Source organism: Meleagris gallopavo, chromosome 12 (assembly GCF_905368555.1).
Source record: "Meleagris gallopavo chromosome 12, MGAL_WU_HG_1.1, whole genome shotgun sequence".
Lineage (NCBI taxonomy): Eukaryota > Metazoa > Chordata > Aves > Galliformes > Phasianidae > Meleagris > Meleagris gallopavo.
The window spans coordinates 4866534-4884646 of record NC_139415.1 but is presented as its reverse complement, the minus strand read 5'-3'; the positions used below and the strand labels follow the sequence as shown (position 1 = coordinate 4884646).

Sequence of the window (18113 nt, the reverse complement as noted above, 5' to 3'; positions counted from 1 at the left end):
CACATTACTGCATTTCATTTTAGTGTGAGAAAATACTTGCTGCTCATACTAGAACTGAATAACATAAACATGCATTCCAGAGAGGAAATGTATTCCAGAAAGGAGGAAATGAATATCATTTTCTTGTAATTATGATGGTTGTGACTCCAGCACCTGACATATACTTGAAAGTCTGTTAAAAAAATCTTAGCTAGGAAGACATTCCTATTGTCTCAAAATGCATTTATCTATATTTCTTTTAAATCAAAGCTTAATTTTTAACAGTCTGAAATCAAACATTTTCATAATTTTAGGTATTTGTTTTCAGGAGCGTGAAACCCAGGCAAAATATGCAGCTGCATTATATGCTTCATAAAAATCAGTTTTCAGGTTCATACAGTTTGTTATACTGAGTTATGTTTAAGCAGAGCAATAAAAAACCCCACTGTGTTGGAGCACTTTTTGTAGCTGTTCTGCTGCCCACGTGACGTATTTGTGAGCCCATCAGCACAGCAGTTTGGGTGCTGCTGGTACCTCCGCTGCAGCCAAGCAGCTTCTCTGTCAGACTACACCTTAACTGCACACAACAAAAGTATGGCAATAGAAATCAACCTGATGCAGTAAAATGCTTAGAATTATCTAATTCCTTACACCCAGATCTCATTTAAGGTTATCACAACCTGAGCCATCCTCCCCTGCAGAACTACACCGATTGCTGCAAGAGCACTCAGTCTGCACATACTCTGCACACTGACCTCATTCCAGGCAATAATGAGCAGCTGGGGTTACGAGATGCACAAAAGCCTCAAATGCTTTTATGTGTACATAAATCGTACACGTTGATGAGCTCTAAATGTCTAAGAGAAATTCAGAAGGCAATCACACAAATAGTAACAGATACACTGCAGCAGCAGAGAGCAAGGAATGCTGCCTTAATCTGGGTCTTGTGTTTATGATCTAACAGCATTTTTGAGTGAAACAGGAGTTTCTCTACAGGCAACCTGAACATCCTTTCACATAAAGATATAATGGTAGCAAGTGCTTAAGCATGTAGGAACAGAATTTAAAAACCTTTTAAAGACATCCATCTCATTTGGGTATGTCAAACAAAATGTGCTACAGGCTGAGGCTGTTTTTAGCATCTTTGCACCCCCAATCTATGGTGTGCTTTTGTTGTTTTTTTTTAAAGCAGTAATCTGCTGCTCCTCCTCTTGCCTAATCAGCTTTTTTTTTTTTTCCTCCTCCTATTGAAATTCATGCCCTTAAACCAGAACTCAAGCACACACTTCTCTCCTCCCTTAACAGTATCTCAGCTACTGAAATGACAGTCCTCTTCTTTTTCTCTTTCTTTTTAAAATAAGATCCCAGTCATTTGCAGGGAATGCATCTTACCCACCACTGTTTTGATGTCACTGACCAAAGTGTAGTCAAACTGGGCCCTCTGTTGGTCAGACAATAAAATGTGTGATGCTAAGTGACACCTATTAATTCATGCTTCTCATTTCAGACAACACGTGTACAATGGCAGGCAATACAGGGAAACAGCATTTGTGTGTCTTACAGACAACAGGTCACTTTATATGATGACACCTGACATGAAAACACAGGTGTGCTTTGTTTTTTGTTTTGAGGTTTTTTTGTTTGTTTTTTAAATTAGGTATTTGCTGTTTGATCTGTTAAACTCATTTCAAGAAAGAATTCTTTCTCCAGAAAGTTTTAGGGTCATGACAGCCTTCTCTTCAGACACCAGGGGCTTCAGGCAAGAAGTAACCTTCACAAAGCAAGTAGTAATGGGGGGACCAGCAGCCCTCACTAAGAGAAGTGCCAGGAACAAAACAGTTACTGGTTGTTTCCACTGCCATAATATTTTATTAAAAAACAAATCAGCTTTCCTACTGTGAGTCAAGATATTGCCCTGATTCAAGTAACATGAAGAAATGAATAAATGATTAATTCTAATTGTCAGAGAAGTCTGACAGGAATACTCAGAAGCAGGAAATTTTAAGCAGGTTTCCATGGTATAATCCTGTAAGCGTGTCTGCTTTTTGCCACTTGCAATGATTTTGGACACGTGAATGAGAGATAGGACTGCTGCTCTCTACCTCCTTACTCATCTTTTCTGCATTAAATGACTGAGCTGCTTATGAAGCAAATCCTGCATTTTAGAGTCTAAGGTTTTGAGGCAAACCAGCACTGACTGCTGGCTCCAGACCAGCACCCTAACTCTAAGTTTTCTATTTCCTTTTGTTCTGCATTTGTAAAGCCCATTCTTCCATTTCCTAGCATGCAAGCTACACCCACGCTGGTATCTCAGTCCTACCACACCCTTCCACATGAGATTTATTTTTTGGACCAATACATCTGTCCCTGTATCCTCCACTCCCTGAAGTACACCATGCACATCCTCTCTCTGATCTGTGGTCTCTCTGCAAGTTTCACTCTTCCAGGCTTAGGCTTATTTAGACACACAACCTTCAAAACTAAATCAATATCTACACTGAGCCCATACAGATAGGTTCATTTCACGGTTCATTAATAAACTTCATATTTCATCAGGTAAAGATAATAATTTCAAATATGTTTCTCCTATCTATCCAAACTAAAACTTTAACTTAAAATGTTAAACTACTAATAAATACGAATTAATATCAAAATTAACTTTTTTCATGTTAGTAATGAACTATTATTTTCACAATCTTCAGTTTCTTATTACAGAAACAATAATCAATATACAAGTTGCATATTTAAAAAATATTCTCAAGCTGCAACAGAACTTGAAGAGGTTTCCTTTGTTAGTTTGCAATTGTTAACTGCAATGACATTTCCTCACAAGTACTAGAAGCACCAACATGACTCTCCATGTCTTCCATTCCTTCCTTCTGCATTATCTTTGAATTATTAAACAAATTTGACAGTATATAAAGTTTTAAGAGAGGATGAGGGCATGCATCATTCTGCAAAGCACAGTATTTCCTCCGGCACTTTTTCTTCCTGTGCAGGACATCCAAATTCCAAAAATGAGGCATCATTAAAAATAGCAAAATGTCAGATAACCCAACCAATTTGAAGTCCATACCCACCTGCTTGCTCCAAAGCAACCATTGTTGCCTGCTCAATTAAGTCACGTTCAATGAAGCTTCTGAAATCTTCGCTGTACACACTAAGGTCTGGTAGCTGGAATGTGTAGATGGGCATCTCCAAAGGGAATTGTTCATTGCTGCATTCATTTGCTACATGTGATCGAGCAAGAGAGACTATGGCTGAGCTGGCATGAGAAATGCCTCTGGAAAGCCGCTTTTCTGTAGAGAAGCCAAAGAGATTATAGACTGTAAGAATACACTGAAAAACATTCAACACCGACAGTCTGGTGAATGTCTTTTCACTTTGGAATGTATTCTGCTTCTTTAATACTTTTTGGGGCTTATTTCTCTATACTGAATGATTGCTTAGTTCTCATTACGGATTCCCTATGGCAAATTACAGATGAACTGCACGCTCCTTCTTTCAAAACAGATTAATGGTAAAGAAATGGCATGAAAGACAAGCATTTTATTTTCAAAAAGTTCAAAAGTTATTCTTATGTTTCTAAAGATGCGTAACAAGAAACAATTACTGGTAGACTTACAATGATCAATTATTGCTTTGAACTTTTAAATTAAGTTGACTTGTGAATTAAAAGATACAGTATTCTGCAATCACTCCATATTGAATGCCATACTGTTTTAATTTCAGAGCAATCCACCTGGACAATTTTATCATCACTGTGATGAAAGTCAGGCAAACTCAGTTTTTAGGCATGAACGTTTTTTAAAATCCTGAGCCAAGGATCAACCCACAGTTCAAAACAAACAATAACATTAGCAAGTCTCGTATAAAAGAATGTATTGTTTTAACTAAAATGATAGATTTCACTTCTTAGCTGACAAATGCCATAAAAGAAACAGTCAATAATGAATAATGGACTGATAAAGCAAAATAAGCACTAGAATCTTAAGAACAGAACAAATTACTACCACGTGATTTTACTTTTCTGTACATGTCCTCAGTTCTGCTATCAGCAAACAGGTAAGAGAAAAATTCATCATTAATACTCTGCAAGTGTTAAAAACCATAAATCATTCAGTTCAAACTGACATATTTGTGAACTTAAAATATGGGAAAGTTACAAAATTGAGAAAAACTGTACGTACCAGGACTTCAGTAATACCAAATGGGTTAGATCTGTCAATGCTGATAAAATGTTACAGATAACAATTTTAAAGGGAATTGAAACAGTAATATCTCTGAAATCAATTTCATTTTTTAAACAAAGACCAACTTAATACTCCTCTTGTTTTCACCTGACATAACTGAAATTGCCTACTTTAGTTCCAGAGCTTTAGTCATTAACAGCTCACTGTTCAGACTTCTCTGAAGAGGTCAGGAAGGATTTCAGTTATGCACGTAACATAACTTAAAGCCAGACTCGTACCACAGAACCCACTACAGACATAAAACCATCAGACGAACATTTCAGTGTAAACTTGGTAGTATAGTAATATGGATTTTTACAGTAAGTTGGATCCTAATAAGGGTGAAAGCAACAGTTTTACCAACTACAGTGTGCTATTCTTCCTCCCTTTATCTGAGAGTATTTCATACTCTCAGGAGTCATAAGAAGCAATGCAGTTCCTTTCCTACTGGTGGAAGTTATCCATTTAAAACAGAGCTTCACTGATACTTGTGAGCACTGATGACGTTTCCTGTCTGATAAAAGGGATGAGCTGGCAGGAAAAGGGAAGGCTTTCCGTTCCAATGACTGCATAGAAAGCCCTGCTGAAATCACCATGCTAGTGCTGTTGCTTTCCTACTTGAGAAGCTGTCAGAGCTCTAGATTAACCTTAGTGCTAACTACAGTTCCTTGATAATTAATATGAAAAAGAAATGCATTCCAACAATCCGAGCAAGAGAGTGAAAACTTGAAACAGAATTGCATGCAAAAAAAGTAAATCCTAATGCTCGGGATACTATACTGGAAATCAGCTGCCTGAAGTAGATGACTCATTTTAGTTCTGAAGGTTTCAATTTCTATGTTGTGGGACTTGAGAAGGGATGTTCTTTCTTCAGGGGAGCCATAAGGGATCAAAAGTTAAAAGCTGAAATTTATTCACAGATTTCATACATCCTAATCAAATACTACGAAAAAGAATGCAAAGGCAGAAATATGGATTATTTATTAAAAAACGCCTTTTTTGTGTCTCATGTAGTACAAAAGTACTTCATGAAGCACTACATACAGTAGTGGTCTCTGACACCCTCTACTTCCCTTTTTCTGTACCACAGGACTGCCTAGGAATAGTGTATTTTTGTACTTGAACTGCTCATTAAAAAAAAAAAAACAACAACTTGTAGAGCTGAGGCAAAGCCCGTGACAGCTGAAAAATGCAACGCATAGCATCTCTGCAAAGCCTATCACAGTGACGTGGCTCAGAGGCTGGCGGCCAATGATTTCAACCTCCTTGCAGACACGCAAAACTCACAAGCAGGCCAGCTAGAAAGCTGCTGCACAGAAGCCCCAGAGAAGAGCTCTTACCTTGAGCGATGTCATCCTGCCGCTGCAGGCAGGGCCGCTCGGCCTTTGTCACCTGAGGAGGCTGCTCGGGCTCGGGCTGCTTGCAGTACTTGCCCTCGTTGAACACCTGCGGCAGGTTGGCGGTGTGCACCTGCCGGAGCTGCTCATAGTCACTTAAAGCTGCTGTCAAGTCCCAGTTTTTGCCTGCCAAACGAAAAAAAAAAAAAAAGGACATCTGCTCAGGACAGTCTGAGAGCAGACTGGGAACCTGGAAACCATCTCCCTGTGTATTTAGAACCAACTTAAACGGAGAAATCATTCTCACTTAGAGCATCAGCTTTTGGAAAAAACGTTTTACAACTGCTCCTTCCTGAACAAAAATGCAGAGTTGATAAACACCTTGAAAGTGCACAGCAAACAGACAGGAATACAACTCTTTTCCCTCTTGTGTGCATTATTGGTTTGTTTTCTATCATTTGCATCTGTAGAACACACGGCCTTTTGAACCCATCCACTGCTGCACATTTGCTTGAATTTATTGCAATGCTTCAGCATTCCCCTTTTCAGGGGGTGAAAAGTCCTCATGCTGCTTTCCAGTACACCAACCACAGTAAGACACATTGTCCCTCAATTGGGTTCCATCACCTCACATTGTCCCTCTTTAATCAAAAGGAGAAGAGACCTCGTAATGGAAGAGACCTCAATATGAGTAATCCTCGCTTGCTCAGAGCTGAGCACAAGCTTTGTCAGATCACGTCTCACACTCTTTAACAACAAAACTCAGGCACACCCTAGGCTGCCCACACTGGCTGTACTGTTACTAGATTGTATATTTTTCAGGCTGATAACACTCATGAAGCAAGACCTGAGCAACATACTATTTATTTAGGATTTAGTGTTTTTTTTGGTGTCTTTGTTTTTACTAAACAGCATAGATTAGCAGCACTGCAATAGTTAACAAAATCATTTTCTTTCAATTCTTAACAACAGACATCATACAATTAGGGGACATTCATCATTAATCAGCAGGAATAGCAAGCACGCAATTACAAAGCCACACTCACAACCTTCACATATCCACCTACTCCAATATGTTAAAAAGAACATTTAAAAGGTCACCAGCAATTCTTGATTTAGTGATAAACAACATGCCAGAAAGGATGCAACCTGAGACAGAGAACTAAGAGAGCTCTAAGTAGTGAGGACCACAGCGAAGGTCAGTGTGCAACAATACACATATACAGGACTTCAGCAAAGGATATATTGAGAAGGACAGGAACCGCAGCATGAAGTTGAATAGGACCAAAAACATGGGGGAAAAAAAAAAAGATGCAAAAGGGGAAGGGAGAGGTTAGAGAGGACAACGATGCTGAACAGGAAGCTAAGCTAAGAGAGGGCACAATTCTTCAAAATGACAAATACGAGTTTGGAAAATAGGTATTTTGGCAAAATGACAGTATAACTAAAATGAACACATTATAACTGAAATGAACACGTCTTTCAGAATTTTTAACCATTCTAATAGAAGGCAATATTTCCCCAGCTACTTGACTTTCAATGTCATTTTTTTTGTTCTTAATGAAAATAGCATGCAAATACAATACCTTTCTGAAAACAAAAACTACTGAAGAAGCAGTATAATAATACAAACATGAATGCTTTAGCCAGCATTTCTTACCTATTTTACTATCACTGCATGAACATTTTACAAGTCACAGAAAACAAATCACAATCAAGCATTACTAAAGATAACGCAAACCTTCTGTAGAACTAAACCTATATTGAAAATTCAAAAAACTGAAAAATAATTATAATAATTAAAAAGCCAACCAAATAAACAAAGTCTCCCTGTCTGCAGGACAGAATTCTTGCTGGCAAACAAATCCGACATTTTCACTCTTTCAAAAACTAGTGTAGAGTCACTACCTCGTGACCCAAATATTCCATACTGTCGTATACAAAGGTGTTCTTAGGATAGCAGCTGTGCCACAAATACGAAGTAGCAGCTGTTAGGTGTAAGGAACATCATCTCCTCATTTAGCCCATTACACTGACCATGCGTTTTACACAAGACTGCACAGTGGTTTGGTAACAAAGCAGTTAAACAGCAAAAGAGTTTTTAGCATGAATGCTCAGTTCAGGCAGCCCTTTCCCTATGGGATGAAATCTACCTGCAAGGACGTAAAGCCGCAGAAATTTATGAAGCACCAGACACAAATCTGGTATTTGGCAGGGTGTATAACTTATTTCTAAAAGCAAAGTCCAGGACTTGTACTCCATCTATGCTCTGTGCCATCTTTCAGCTTAGATTTTGAACCCTTAAGCATGGCAGAAAGTAAAACAGCTTTGATCTCTATACTACTGCCTTCCTTCCAAGAAGGCAGAAAAGAGTTCTTAGCTGAAAATATTGGCTGCAAGGTTGAGAGGAGAAATGAGAAAGTCCTACCATCAGGTGCTCCTTATAAACAAAGGCATGCCCAAGATGAATCAATTTAAAGCCAACCATAGAAAGAGAATCGTATCTGTTCCTGGAGTTACATCAATATCCCATCTCACAAGAGAATGCAATAAGGCCTGAAGGCTGTGAACTGACTGAGCTCTCTAAAACAGAGGAAACCCTTTAAAATTCTTCTTTTTCCTATCAGCCTCAATTAGTCCTGTCCAGATTTGATGTTAATTTATGCGTTCCTGACGCATAAAGGAAGTGGAAAATGTTCACCTTTGACACAATGGAAATTAAAAGCTGAATGTGGCTGGTGCATTTTGTGACAGACCGGACTCCTCCTGGAACACAGGTAGGCCTCGATGTTTTGTGTGATGCTGCTGGCTGACAGGCTCATAACTGCCAATAATTATATGAGATCATCAATCTCATTTAGAGATTTAGGACCAGAAGTGAAGATTATTAACAAACAACTGTTCAATCGTTCCGTATCTTGATGAAATCTACTCAGGAGGCCTTATGTACGCGTTTCAGCTGAACCATGATTAACCTCAACTTTTTAATGGAACGTGTGTGTCTAGCTGTATGTGCTGGTGAAGTTAGAAGAATTATTCTGAACTCAGCAAGTCCTGGCCTTTTACCCTCACTATTACATAGACCTTTTTTTCACAGGACTCTCTCCAGATGTTTAGAATTTGGACTGCAGGTACAATGCAGAGTTATAAGCTATGTAAAAACAAATAAGATGAGAAAAAGCTAAGGAACACCCCTTCCAACCGCAAGAACTCTTTTACCTCTTCAGTTACTTCTCTTTCACTGGAAGCCAGCTCCTCTATTTATTAAAACTAAGAGATAAAAGATGACTAATACAGAAAGGCATCTGGAGAAAAGAAAACAGCCTCTGACTTTCCAGACAATTAACAGATTCTTAGTTCTTATCAAAACAGAATGACCAGTGAGCAATTAATTAACAGAACAGATTAATTAAAAAAAAAAAAAAAAAAAAAAAACTTCCCTCAACTGAATAATCATTTAAGATAGAAAGTTTACCACTATCTTTTTTACCATCTGAGGAAGTCCATTCTGCTAATAAAGCAATGCACAAGTTGACTTTAAATGAAATTAACTCTTCCTATTTGGCACAATGCAGATTAACATGGATAATGACAGGCAAAGAAGAATTCTAGATCAGTTCCACTCTTTCTGAAAAACTTGGATGTAAAACCAGGCTAATATTACACCACATGTTTTAAAATAAGTTTAATTTTTGTTCAAACTCTCAAATAATAACATAGCAAGGACACTTAGTTGATGTTATCCCATTTCCTGCTTGATTGCAAAGTCACTCAAGATGAATAGACAGCTGGAAATGACAATTTTGATCTCTGCGGAACAAGACATTGATAGCTGTTCAGTTTCTTCTTCCCTTTGCCAAGTCTTCCACAAGAGAACTATAAAAGGAACTGTCTGAGGGAAAGAATAAGAGGCTATTTTGGGAGAGATGGTTTTGTACAATCATATGACAACACTGTAAATTTCTCCACCAATTATGTGGGGTTTTTTTGTTTGTTTGTTTTTTGTGGGTTTTGTTGTTGTTATTGTTTTTATTGTTGTTTTTTTCTTTTAATTCTGCTGATGTATACTGTTCTCAGAAGGAAATATCTTTCTACTGCATCTCTTAACTTTCATGGGTCAGTCTCCTTGAACACACACGTTCCATGACTCAGCCAATCTCATGACACTTATTAATGCTGAACTATATACACCTCAATTAAGTTCCACACAAAGCTGGAAATAGATATCAATTATTTCTATGTAAATATGATGTGGTTAAATATGACACACATAAACAGTCTAGCAGAAAAAGCAAAGATACTGTTGGTTTATACAAATAAATGCTGAGCACAGTCATATAAATGAATGAAACCACTTATGTAAGTACATACAGCTTCCCACTTAAATATACATTATTGCTGCAATTTAATTTCTTTCTCATTTCCATTATTATTATATACACTGAATTTCACAAATCTCCTTCACCTGATGCTTGTCTATAGTATTGGCATTTCAACATCTCTCGTCCTATGTCTAATCCCTTATCCTCCTTGATTAGTAATCACTAATCAAGTGATAACTGCCTGTATACCTCCTGCTGTCTGAAAACTAACCTGTATGTTACCTGATCTCTTAGCAACCTCTACATTTACCCATGCCTATACAGAAAGTCCGTGACTACAGAAGGACATCATTAGAGTTTTAGACTAGACAGCCATAGCAATGCTTTAACTTACTCTTGTTTTCATAAAGGTAAGTGCGTGCTCCTGGTTAGCTATTAAAATCAATATTGAACACAATTATTCTCAAAACAAAGCTACTGTTACTGTTTAAGTAGAATCAATTTTACTGCTGTAAAAGTGTATGAAGAGCATATTTTGAATGAGATCTAAAGCTCAGTATATCTTTTCAGCAGTTAAGCACTAACCACTGAAAAATACAATGGAGGAAAGGAAAGTTTGTACCAAAACCAGGCACCTGAAACAGTGGTACTGACCTGTAGGAAGCAGCAACAGACCTTCCAAGTAAGGAAGACTGAGGGGAAACATGTAACTCACAGATGCTACAACATTACACCTAAGTGGATTCAATAGAATACAATGCTTTTCTGGTTTTCTAATTTTCAAAAATAAGGCAAATATAATGTACTATAATGTAATGTATAATGTAATATAAATACAATTGGTTTTATCTTTCAATTTAATGAAAAAACTCTTTTATAGTAATACAGAACGAACTGTCCTTCTCTATTCCAAACTGGGTCAAATTTAAATAGTATTTGCTTGTCCTTCAGCCATCCGGTTTTGGTAATTAGTAATATCCTCATGAAAGACAGGATAGTAATACCAGCAAGCATAAATTTAAAATTAGAAAAAATATATTTTGGAAAAAGACACAATGGAAAAGAACTGGCAAAAGAACTGGCAATACGGACTTGGTCCCCAAGACACATTGAGGGATTTGAATGCTATTTTATGAAGTGCTTTTAAACTTAAAAAAGATGTAGATGTTCACTCTGTGCTTTAGTACACAGTCGAAAAGAAAGCCTTTGTCTCAAGGAATTACGTGAAAGGCTGTTTGCATGGAATTGACAGTACTGGAAAAGCTATTGCTTTCAGATAAGTTCACTGAATAAACTTTTGTTTGTTTGCATTCTACATACACACACATGCCAGAGGTCTTCATAATCACACAAGAGCAAAGAACTCAGGTCATATGAGATATTTTTGATATGAAATGATCTGCTTCAAGCACAACCGATTTCTAAACCATCACAATGTGTAGCATCAGATCCAGTTTCCACGTCTCCAGAGTCAAATGCTGCTCGTAAAGCCAAGCAACTGTCACAGTCATTCTACTTACTCTGTAATTTGCTAACAGATGTTGTGCTCATACTCTCCTCAACTTGCAGGTTTTGTTTTGTTTCTGTTTTTTACTATCTGGTACAGACAGTGAATAGTTTTTGGTGTCCCTTACTTCCACAGGGACATATTCTTTATTCTTTGCTTGCCTCTTAATTATTAAGCATCAGGATTTATGATGTCTTGGAGATGCCATGATTCTGAAGACACCTATTTGATGTTCAGGCTCTCACAAGTTAATTTCCATTGGGCGTTTACTTCAAACTCTCTGCAAGACTAGAGAAGGTGTCAAGTGCTGTCAACCAAGAAGCCTCCCTGGAGGCTTGACCAACAAGGAGGAGCATTGCAAAGTCTTGTAGTCATGACCAAGCTGACAGAAATGTGCTTCCCATTTTAATAATTCACCCATAATAGCAACTATGAGTTTTAGTACTGTAAGTAAAAAGCTGTTCTCTTAATTAAAAAGAATGATAAAAATAACCTACGTGGTCCACAGCAGCATTCAGGCAGTGAATGCAAGAAGTTCTGAGGAAGAAAAAGCCCTACAACAAAAAATGTATAGGAAGGTACCAAGAGGAACAAAGCAATCAAAAAAACAAGCATGAATTGTTCTATGCACTAGACACTAGCCAGCAACTATCATATTCGACAAGGAGTACTGCAGTTCCTGATGGAATACAGATTCTGATGTGGAGACAGATCATCTGCAGAATTCAGCCCAGAAATAGCTCACTCAGCTACTGCTAAGGCATGATGGCACACTGTGAGCAGAAAAAAAAATTGATACTGCTATAGAGAGGGGGAGATGAAAGCCTCCTGAGCAGAGAGAAAGAAGGTTTGGCTTAGCAGTATAGATGTCCCACAACAGGCTTTTTTCTCATGATCTCATCTAGCTTAGATCCTCACCGTAGGAATGGGCGTGAGGTTATTGGGATATTTAAAGGCAAGAGGAAAAAGAAAAAACTGGGGGAGGAGGTTATTCAGACTTCCTCTCTACAAATTTATTCTCAGTTGTGATAAAACTGAATTATTTTGTGCTATCAAAATCTGTTTGAAAACAGTGCAGAACAAATTATTAATTAATAATTCTGTGCTTGAGTTTTCTCAGGTACTGCACAGATGTCAAGAATGGAAGAAGCTGGCTTAGGATACTGTCATCAAAACTGGTTTCCTTTCTTAGACTGCCCTTGGGAATTAAGAAGTCCCCCACCAACCCTCATCTCTGAAGACAAAAGAGGATTAAACAAGACTCTGTGGGTCAATGGCAAAGTACCCATGCCCTGAAAACAGACATTTTCCCAGTGCCATGCTGGAAAATAATCTTTTTTTTTTTTTTTTCAATTCTAATACACAGTCAAATGAAAAACAAAAAATCAGTGAATGTCACATGGCTCTATGACCTATTAGACTGTAATCTCAAGTTTTAAAAGCTTTCTTCAGAAGGAAAACTATGCTGCTTATAAGTCTATCGATGTATGAGAGTAAACTGTAATGGAACAAAGGATCTTTAAAATGTCCAAAAAAATCAAGAAACCCTAAAAAGCAAGACAGATGACATATTAAAGTGTACCTGCTTGTGTTGTTAAGTGTTAAGCCCCTTCCGCCTCCACATCTTTCCTTGATTATTCTTCAAGTCTGTACATTTTTAAGTTCCCACAGCTTTACCACGTGAATACAAAACAGCAAGCAGCCTAGGACTGGTCATTCAAACTAAGTAGAAATGAAACATTATTCATTGGAAAAATATCAACTAAGCAGTTATTATTGCAATTTTAACCACCAATGAATAGCTGATTATACAGCTGTGGGACTTTCACAAATGTACTTAAAAGACACTGTAATACCATGAAATTGATTTTAATTTCTTATGTAGAACTAAGAAAACCAAAGCCAATTTTTCACTTTGATGCAGCTTTTAAAGTCTGTATTTACATCTATTTTCAGATGTGCATAGCAAAATTCTCAAACAATGAACTAATGCTTTTGAGTCTGTGAAATGTGAGTTCCTGATCAGTTAAGCAACTACACAGAATATTAAAATTGGTTATCTTGAAATGTCAGAGCAAGCATGTATTGACCACAAGCTCCTTGTCTATACTAAAGCATAGCCAAAGATACAAACAACAGTATAAATAATGTGACTGCCAAAAAGACACTTTGTTCTGTATGTAACACTAAAAAGGTATATACTCACATAACCAAAGGAATTATTTATACATTCTTTCGAATGATAGAGAAAATATAAAAAGTGAGGCTTGCAACTCTGCGTGTTTCACTTATCAAAAACTTATCAGAAACTGGATTATACTACATTTTATTCCATGATACTAATAGCTGTCAAGAAGAGCCAAACATACAAAAGCTGGAACCAATTTAGGATTTTTTATTTTTATGTTTAAAAAACAAACAGAAGGAACTAGCCATGTCACCAGCAGTGGGTCCAATCTTGCTCAACTTCAGTGACCCAGATGAAGGGATAGAGTCCACCCTCAGCAAGTTTGCTGATGATATAAAGCTGGAAAGAGTGATTGACACACCGGAAGGTTGTGCTACCATTTAATAAGACCTGGGACATAGTGGAGAGCTGGGCAGGGAGGAACTGGATGAAGTTTAAGAAGACCAAGTGTAGAGTCTTGCACCTGGGGGTGCATGCATCAGTACAGGTTAGGGAATGACCTGCTGAAGAGGAGTTCTGTGGAAAAGGATCTGGGTGGACAATAGGTTGGCTGTAGCTAGTAATGTGTCCTGATGACCAAGAAGGCCGTGGGATCCTGGGGTGCGTTAAAAAAAACGTGGCCAGCAGGCCAAGAGAGGTGATCTTCCCCCTCTACTCTTCACTGAGAGGCCACGTTTAGAATACTGTGTCCAGTTCTGGGCTCTCCAGTTCCAAAAAGACAAGGATCTCCTAGAAAGAGTCCAGCAGAGGGCCCTTTATCATCTCCCATTTGAGGAAAAGCTGAATAATCTGGGTCTGTTCAGCCTGAGGAAAAGGCAGCTGAGGGAGGGAGATCTGATTAATATTTGTAAGTATCTGAAGAGAGATGGAAGGCAAACAGAAAGGCCAGGTTCCTCTCAGTGGTGCATAGCATAGGACAAGCAGTAATGGCCTGAAACTAGAATGTAGGAAATTCCATACAAACATGCAGAAGAATCTTTACCCTACAGATGGAGCACTGGAACACGTTGTCCAGAGAGGCTGTAGAGTCTCCTCCTACGGAGATATTCAAGACTCATCTGGATGCCTACCTGTGCGACCTATTGTGGAGAATCCACTTTGACAGGGAGGTTGGACTCAACATACTGAAGACCCTTTCAACCTCTGCAATTTTGTGATTCTGTGTGGAACTACTGAATGAAAACACCTTTTTCATCTCTATCTTCATTCCAAATCAAGAATGGACATTTCTGTCAGACACAATAAGCAGCACGTTTTGGTCAAACAAGTAACTGTACTCAATACAAAGCTCAAAAGAGAAAAAAGGGCAGGGATTTTACTGATTGCCCACTAGATAGAAGGATTCAAGTAATTTTCACCAAAAGTCAAAGAAAGGAGATGCTTTCAGTATCAAACATATTCTTCCACTTCTAAGCTTAAGGCTATAATAAAATAAGTAAAAAGACAAAGTTATTTGTCTGATACAGCCTCTCAGATGTTTTAAACATAGGAGCCATTTGACTCCCTTTCCATCAAGCTGGAATTAGGCACATAGATTGGACCCCAAAACATCTCTGGTTTCTTTGTCTACAGTACAACCATTTCAGACTCAACTGCTTTGGCCAGTGAGTCAAAACATTTAAAACTACTTTCAGACAGCTAAAAATGACAAAACTAAGCTAAGGCCCTTTGACCCCATTCCCTGGGTGGCACATATACGCTTAACATGATCGTCAGTAAGTTAAAACAAGCAATTTAACATACCAAGAACTTTTTAAGGCTTTTGCCAAAAACTTTGATGAAGTCTCTGGTCAACTGACTACAACAGTTGGCTTACTAACCAAAATACTAAGAAATGTCTGTCAACAGAGGCTAGAGGTTTCTTTTTATTACTGGTTCTTGCTTTAAGAAAGCGGCAGGCATAGGAAATAGTTGTGTCCTGAAAGCTTACCTTCTAGTAAGTCTCTGGCCAGACCTGGTTCTGCCCCTGTGGACCGAACAAAGTCTGACAGGACTGCATCCATATCAAGAGTCATGTGATCATTCAGAGATGCTGCCAGACATGAGGCAGCAGCAGGACTCGCCGATTGGCTAGAAGGCATCCATCTGCCAGGAAGAAAAAGAAACAAAGTTATGGAACATACTCCAAAATGATGGAAATGTTATTTTTCCTCTCTTCATCAAACAATGCTAATAGAAATGCTATACAAGTTATGATATTTAAAAGTATTTATCATTCACCTCTGCCTTAGACTAGAAGCTTTTGGTCACTCACATTTTCTTCCTAGTTCTCTTTTTTTATTATTATTATTTTTTAACATTTCATATTTTTAATTGATTTTTCTTATCTGCAGCTTCTTAGTAATTCCACCGCTTGAAGAATCAAACTAAATGTATGCACTGTTCATTCAAAACACAACGACTGTATCATTGTCTGTATGGATAGAAATTCTCATACACTGAAGTTTAGCAAATATTTAAATGTCTGACTAGCTTCCAGCTCTTTTGCTTTACTAACGCTAACACACGTAGGACAGAGTTCAGTATTTGTTCTTTTATTTACTCTCTCTACCACTTCCGTAACTTATTGTTTCCCCATTACAATGTCAGGCTTAGATGAACTTCACTAACTAACTTCCTAGATTTGTGACTAACACAGTGTCAGTAACACATCTATGTCCCAACCATAGCTAAGAAGTGCTTACACAGCACCAAGGCCATCTCTGTTTCTCTCCTCGCCCATCCAGAGGCTGGGAGGGAACAGAAGTATGACAGCTGACCCCAGCACACCAAAGGGACGTTCCATACCATGTAAATGTCATGCACACTAATAAAACTGGAAGAGAATCTTTCTAAAGTAGCTGTTGCTTGGAGACTGGTTAGGCATCAGTCTGCTTGTGGGAGGTGGTGACTGATTGTCTTTGCATCACTTGCTTTCCCCCCACCTCCTCCATCCTTCATTTTAATTAAACTGCCGCTATCTTGATCCATGACTTTTTCCTCCTTTTTGCTCTTCCAGTTTTCTCCCCCCTCTCTCTCTGTAATGCTAGGGGGACAGTGACTGAGCAGCTGGTGGGTGCTTAGCTGCTGGATAGGATTAGCAAACTCAGGGCTTGTTAAGGACAGCAAACAGCAACAGCGCAAAGCAAAGTTGTTTTCTTTGCATGGGAGAATAATCAAGCAAAATTGGCCTAACGTCTAATTTGATATTTGACCCTTGTTTTGCTCCCATTCTCCAGAAATGATCTCGTTAAGACAATTAATAATTTTCTTTCCCCTCCCCCTCCTCCTCTCCTTTCCCTCACTTTGTGAGGAAATGAAGAATGACAACTCCCTCCTCTCCTCTAGGATAGATGCCTCCTGCCTTGCTGAAACAGCCCTTCAGTGTCTCAGATACAGACGTGTAACCAGAATGCTCATATGATGCAGAAAGACTGCAGGTGCCATCCAGGTAGAGGGAATTACCACCCGTCTTCTCTGACACTGGGGTACTGAGACCTAATCAGGAAAGACAAACTCATTAGCAGCTCAGATCCATTCCTACGGGCTAGACAGCCAACAAAAGGACTAGAAAAGGGCCACAATCCACATACTCTGCATAGAGCTTCTGTTGAATATAAAGTCAAAGCATCCTCTGAAAGAAGACCGTGCAAACTACCAAGGCAAATGGACTGGAGTTAAGAATGGTATCCAGTATCTGAGGCAATTAGCAGTGGTTGAAGGTGCTTTACAGCAACCTGGAGAGCAACCAGTCCTCCAAAGATATACATGAAGTTCAGCATGTGCAGTCCATGTCACAGAAGTTTGTACGGAACACACCAAGGCCATATATCAGCACCTCAGCAACAGGTGGAGGTGAGGACAGCTACCAAGGTACCAGCTAAAGACAGACTAGCCTGCTGGTCTCAGAATATGCAGCACATTCCTTTTTAAAAAGAAAAGCTTAAGTGGAAAGCATAGCATAAAGGTGCCCAATATAAACTACATAATTGTCATACACTGAGACAGTCACAGATAACTGAAGTCCCAATTAATAAACCTCAGCCAGCTGACCTCCAGGCAAACAATTCAACAGAGCACAAAGCACACTGCAGCTGAACACAGAGTATCTTTCCAGCCTCCAGCATTTCTGTAGCTGACTTTCTGGTGGAAAAACCCTCTCCACAAAGCAAATGAAAAAAAAAAAAAACAAACAAAAAACCAACACCTGCAACAAGAAAGCACTAAAAACTTGGACTGACTGAGGTCCAGGTGGGAGAGTTAGGAAAGGAAGGTCCTAGCTATACTTCACTCCTCTTCCTTTTTTTTTTCTGAATAAAGCAATCAGAGCACTAGTTAACACAGCCAGGTACACATAGGTCTTCACTCCTTTTAATAAGTAGTTATATCCGACTCCTGCCCTGGCTCACCCATCTATCCAGGGCTTCCTAAAGCTGTCATCATGCAGTACCAGTTTAATCATTATCACAGACTTTTTTCCACTTCACAGCAGGATTTCTCATCCCAAGGCCAAGTGGCTCAGTTTTAGCAGCCTACTGCCAGCTGTGAACACCAGCATGGCACTGAGGC

The 18113-nt window shown here is 38.6% G+C and overlaps 1 protein-coding gene across 15 annotated transcripts in view; it reads right to left on the bottom strand.

Annotated features, from left to right (window-relative positions):
* Positions 1–18113, bottom strand: part of OTUD7A (OTU deubiquitinase 7A) — a 131739-nt gene that overhangs the window by 19767 nt on the left and 93859 nt on the right. For all 15 annotated transcript variants that reach the window (XM_085234224.1, XM_085234235.1, XM_085234233.1 and 12 more), the window contains 3 exons: positions 15496–15650; positions 5552–5734; positions 3060–3278 (listed from right to left, as the gene is read on the bottom strand). In XM_085234224.1, the coding sequence (XP_085090350.1) occupies positions 3060–3278; positions 5552–5734; positions 15496–15646 (553 nt within the window). In that variant the 5' untranslated portion in view covers positions 15647–15650. The remainder of the gene's footprint in view (positions 1–3059; positions 3279–5551; positions 5735–15495; positions 15651–18113) is intronic.